The sequence below is a fragment of the Dermacentor silvarum genome, chromosome 4 (assembly GCF_013339745.2).
Source record: "Dermacentor silvarum isolate Dsil-2018 chromosome 4, BIME_Dsil_1.4, whole genome shotgun sequence".
Taxonomy (NCBI): domain Eukaryota; kingdom Metazoa; phylum Arthropoda; class Arachnida; order Ixodida; family Ixodidae; genus Dermacentor; species Dermacentor silvarum.
Window position 1 is genome coordinate 109,895,526 of NC_051157.2, and position 4,296 is coordinate 109,899,821.

Consider the following 4,296-nt stretch of genomic DNA (forward strand, 5'->3'; position numbering starts at 1 on the left):
TCATGTTCCCCAATGTCCACAAGCTGATAATCACACATCAGGCGTTGCAACACATCACTACTTGGATCACGTCTCAGCCTCAATGACGCACGATCTTGCACATTACATACACAATTGAAGTCCCCAAAAAGGACCAATGCACGATCAGTAGACAAATGATGTTCTAGAGATAAAAAGAAACACTCTCGTTCACGTAGCTTGTTCGGGGCATAAACACACACAAATCTAAAGCTAATACCACTGATATCAATATCACACCATATTAGGCGCCCTTCCCTATCTGTAAACAAATGCAGCACATCACATTGTAAATGTCTTCTAACGAATAACATACAACCAGCGGAAACTCCTATTGCATGGCTTACACAAACATTATAGTCAGATAGAAATGGAGTTAGAGCTACTTCTGTGTTTTCATCGGATTCAATCTTTGTTTCTTGGATAGCAGCAATATCTAATTTCCTATTGCGTAGCAAACGAAGGAGTTGAACTTGCCGTCGCTTACTGCGTAAGCCACGGACATTTAAAGTACCAAAGTGGAAGGGAAGAGCGCCCGCCATGATTACCTATGTTGGTGCAGCGTTCACACGCTGCTCTAGGGGTGCATCACTCCCGTCTTGAGGAGGGGATGCGCTGGCGACCTTTTGCTGCACTTCAACACAAGAGACATCTGTGGGTGCAGGCGTTCCTTGGAGCGGTTTTGTCAACTTCGACACTTTGGGAACCCGGGCCTCCTTTCCCACGGACGATGGGTTGTCAGCTGGCGCTGGACGCTTCTTAGTAGCCTCACACATCAATCCAGATTCCACTGATGGCGGGCGGTCTTGAACTGGTGGCAATTCTGCCCATGACATAGTTGGTTCGTCGTCAGGCAACTTAGTATCCTCCACAGCGGCAGGCTTCGGGCTAAGGCTATCGTCAGCCGATGAAGGCTTTGTCTCTTCCTGTCGATGAGCTTCAGCGGGTGTTTCACCGGTCGCATCCACAACCTCGCTCACATCCATTAGATGATCGGTGATGGTCTCATCCTCAGCTGGTCTGTTTCCACGAAGCTTGTCAGCGTAGGTTCCGATGCATGCATCTGCAATGTGACCGTAGCGGTGACAGTTGCTGCAGCGTGGTGTCCTACATTGTCGCCGGATATGCCCGACTCTGTTGCACCGTAGGCAAAGTGGTGGTCGGCCAGGAACCAAGATGAGGCACTGGTGCCCGTATATGCTCAATAGGTGAGGCAGATTACTTGCAGAGACTCCGTCCTTCAGTGTAAACGCCACGTCGCGATTAGTCATTTGCCAGCCCTCCATGCCGTCACACCGCCACATTTCTCTCGTGATAGACTGCACTGTTCCATAAGGTTCTAGCGCTTCAACAATCCGTCTCTGTTCGAGGTGTGGGGGAAGCCAAAGAAGCTTCATCTTGATATTTTTGCATTCTGGGTCTATGACAAGGCACTTGAGGCCCTTCACCAGCAGCTCGCCTTTGTCGACAAGTTTCTGTTTCGCGATGCTATTAACGCATGTTACTAGCCACAAATGGCTCATCTGGTACTGTCCAGCACCGAGGATATCAGCTGCATTCAGAACTGAAAGGAGTGCATCGCGAAAGTCTGGGGCCCGATATGGCCGCCCTGCCAGGTCAGCATGCAGGAAAACTGAGTTGAGAACGGTATTGCCAGTTGGTAGACGAGGAAGAACGACCTTATAATTACCGGAATCAGTAGTTGACGGGGGGTGGAATCCTCGGCCAAGGGCCGATGCGCTGTTTCCAGCAGAGCTCATCGCAGACGTGGCCGTTCGAACCGGCTTCTTCTTCTTCTTCCTCAGCATTCTGCATGATCAAAACATACCTCAGCCATACAGCCACGCTTCTAAGGGTTGCATTCGTGCAAACCATGTCATTGCGTTCGAGCGCCCTCGGTGAACGGAACCATCTAGAAACGCGGTACGTGCGAGCGGCGCAGCGTGGCGCCAGCGGTCAAACGCTGTACCTACTAGCAAATGGAGTGTTGCGTCCCGGTCACCTCTACCTCCAGGCTCGGCCTGCGGAACCACTTGCGCACACCCCCTGTCATCTCTTGACCTTGACTCGATTGACATCTAACAACGCCGTTACCCGTGGATCGCTTCTCTTTTCGCCTATCTTTTTGGATCATCGACCACCCCTGTATCCCGATCCCTCCGACGCCAAGCTCTTCATTTCGCCATCAGCTGCTCCACCGACGCAACTACGCTCCTGCAGGCCGTAGATGGCTACTAGTCATTCCCCGCAGCTTGAGGTCCCAAATCTGTGCCTCTTTTCACGACGATCCGCAATGTGGCCACGCCGGAGTATTTAAGACTTACGAACGTATTCGCCATCGCTACTACTGGCGGGGAATGTACACTTTTGTACGAAAGTTTGTTCTGTGCTGCCCTGACTGTCATTGTCGCAAATTACCACCTTTACGTGCGTCTGACGCCTCAGCAGCCGCTCCCGTGCCCTGCCAAACCCTTCGATCGCGTCAGCATTGACCTCTACCGCCCGCTTCCTATGACACCGGATGGAAATCAGTGGATCATAGTTGCTGTGGACCATTTGATACGTTACGCGGAAACTGCTGCATGCTTTACCGAATGCTACAGAGCGGGATATAGCCTCTTTTGTCCTACATTGCTTCATCCTTCGACATGGCGCACCTCGAGAACTCCTGAATGATAGAGGTCGCGCCTTCCTTTCCGAAGTTGTCGAAGCTCTGCTTTCGGAATGCCACATTGTTTATTGAACGAGCACGGCATACCATCCGCAAACTTCCGGGCTCACAGAATGGTTTAACCGCTCTCTCGGTGATATGCTCGCGATGTACATGGCATCTGATCATGGCAACTGGGACCGCGTACTTCCTTTTGTAACGCTCGCATACAACACCGCGATACAAGTATACTACGGGATTTTCACCTTCCTTCCTCCTATATAAAGGGAGCCTTTGCATACCATCGACACTCTCCTTCTATACCATCCTGACACTTCTGAGTGCCCACCTGTGTGCGAAGCTGCCCGACAGGCCGAAGAGTGCCGCTTGCTCGCGCGCACCTTTACGTCACAAGTACAACAGCGCCAGAAGGAAGGCCGCGCCGACACATTGCCCAATCCCACGTATGCCCCAGGATGTCTTGTATGGCTGGCTGTTCTTTGCCAAACTCCTGGCCTTTCCTCGAAACTCGTTCCAAAGTACGAAGGGCCTTACCGTATCTTGGAGCTAGCGTCCCCGGTGAATTTTCTCATCGATCCACGTTCTCCATCTGACAACATGCGCCGGCGTAGGCGTCACCTCGTCCACGTGGCGTGTCTCAAGCCCTACCATGACACTCTGCCTCTTAGGCCACCAGGATGGCTCTTTTTCTGTGGAGGCGATTGTGAAGAAGAAGGCGCGCCTCCGTCCAGACGGGAGAGACGGTGCCCCATGCTGCGTCGCCGTTCCTTGAACTCGTAGCGTCCTTGCAGTCAATAAACCAATAAACCTATTCTCAATTCAAACACTTTCGAAGCAAGACAGAGGATATATGTGGGCCGGTAGCACCCGATGTATGTACGGGCACAACCCGTGCGACCTTGCAAGCACTTGGGAACGTACTAGACTTTCGCGAACTATTGAAGATGCGTGTGAGAACAGGGACAAGTATGCTTCCATTCGTCTTGAGCAGTGCGGGAGGGACATCATTAGTGCCAGACGAAAGGGCTGGTTTGAGGTGCTTCATACAGCTGAAAACAAGGTGTTGATTGACTGATAGTGTCCATAGCGCAACAGACCGAGAAAGGAGGTTACTTGATGTCGAAGCATATTTAACACTAAATAAGGAACAGAAATATTCTGCAAAGGCACCAGCAGTGCCCGAGACAGCATTGCCATTTTCCTCAACAAGGCATAAATCTTGGGCGCTGTTTTGAAAATTAAAAGCGCGCGCGCGTAGCTCTAGAAATATTTTCAATTATACATCATGCTGTCTTGAGCAGGTTCAACCTGGCTTTAGTGATGATTGTCATGACAAAATTTGCAGAGACAACGACAGCCCCTAAATTCCAGTTTACACTTATCTAGACCTGCGTGTCCCACTTTTCTGTGTGCACGGTCTTTCACCTTTTCCTGCGAAGTTTCTTACCTCTAGCCCCCGTATGCATCCCCCGCATGCGCGCCCATGGGGGAGCCCTGGCCGGCTTACATCTGTATCAAGGGGCGTGGACAGGAATGGCCGGCGGCGCAAAGAGTAAAAAAGAGTAAAAAAATTACACCATCTTCCCATAGGGGAACCCTAAGTAGTA

At 51.1% G+C, this 4,296-nt stretch overlaps 1 protein-coding gene across 1 annotated transcript; it reads right to left on the reverse strand.

The window, feature by feature from the left end:
• Positions 1-566: 566 nt before the first annotated feature.
• Positions 567-1,807, reverse strand: LOC119448828 (uncharacterized). Its single transcript, XM_037712041.2, has one exon. The coding sequence runs from the start codon at positions 1,776-1,778 to the stop codon at positions 567-569; it is 1,212 nt and encodes a 403-aa protein (XP_037567969.1). The 5' UTR covers positions 1,779-1,807.
• Positions 1,808-4,296: the final 2,489 nt, after the last annotated feature.

Coding starts and splice junctions, on each gene's coding strand:
- LOC119448828 (XM_037712041.2), bottom strand. CDS start 1,778: ATGAGCTCTGCTGGAAACAGCGCATCGGCCCTTGGCCGAGGATTCCAC.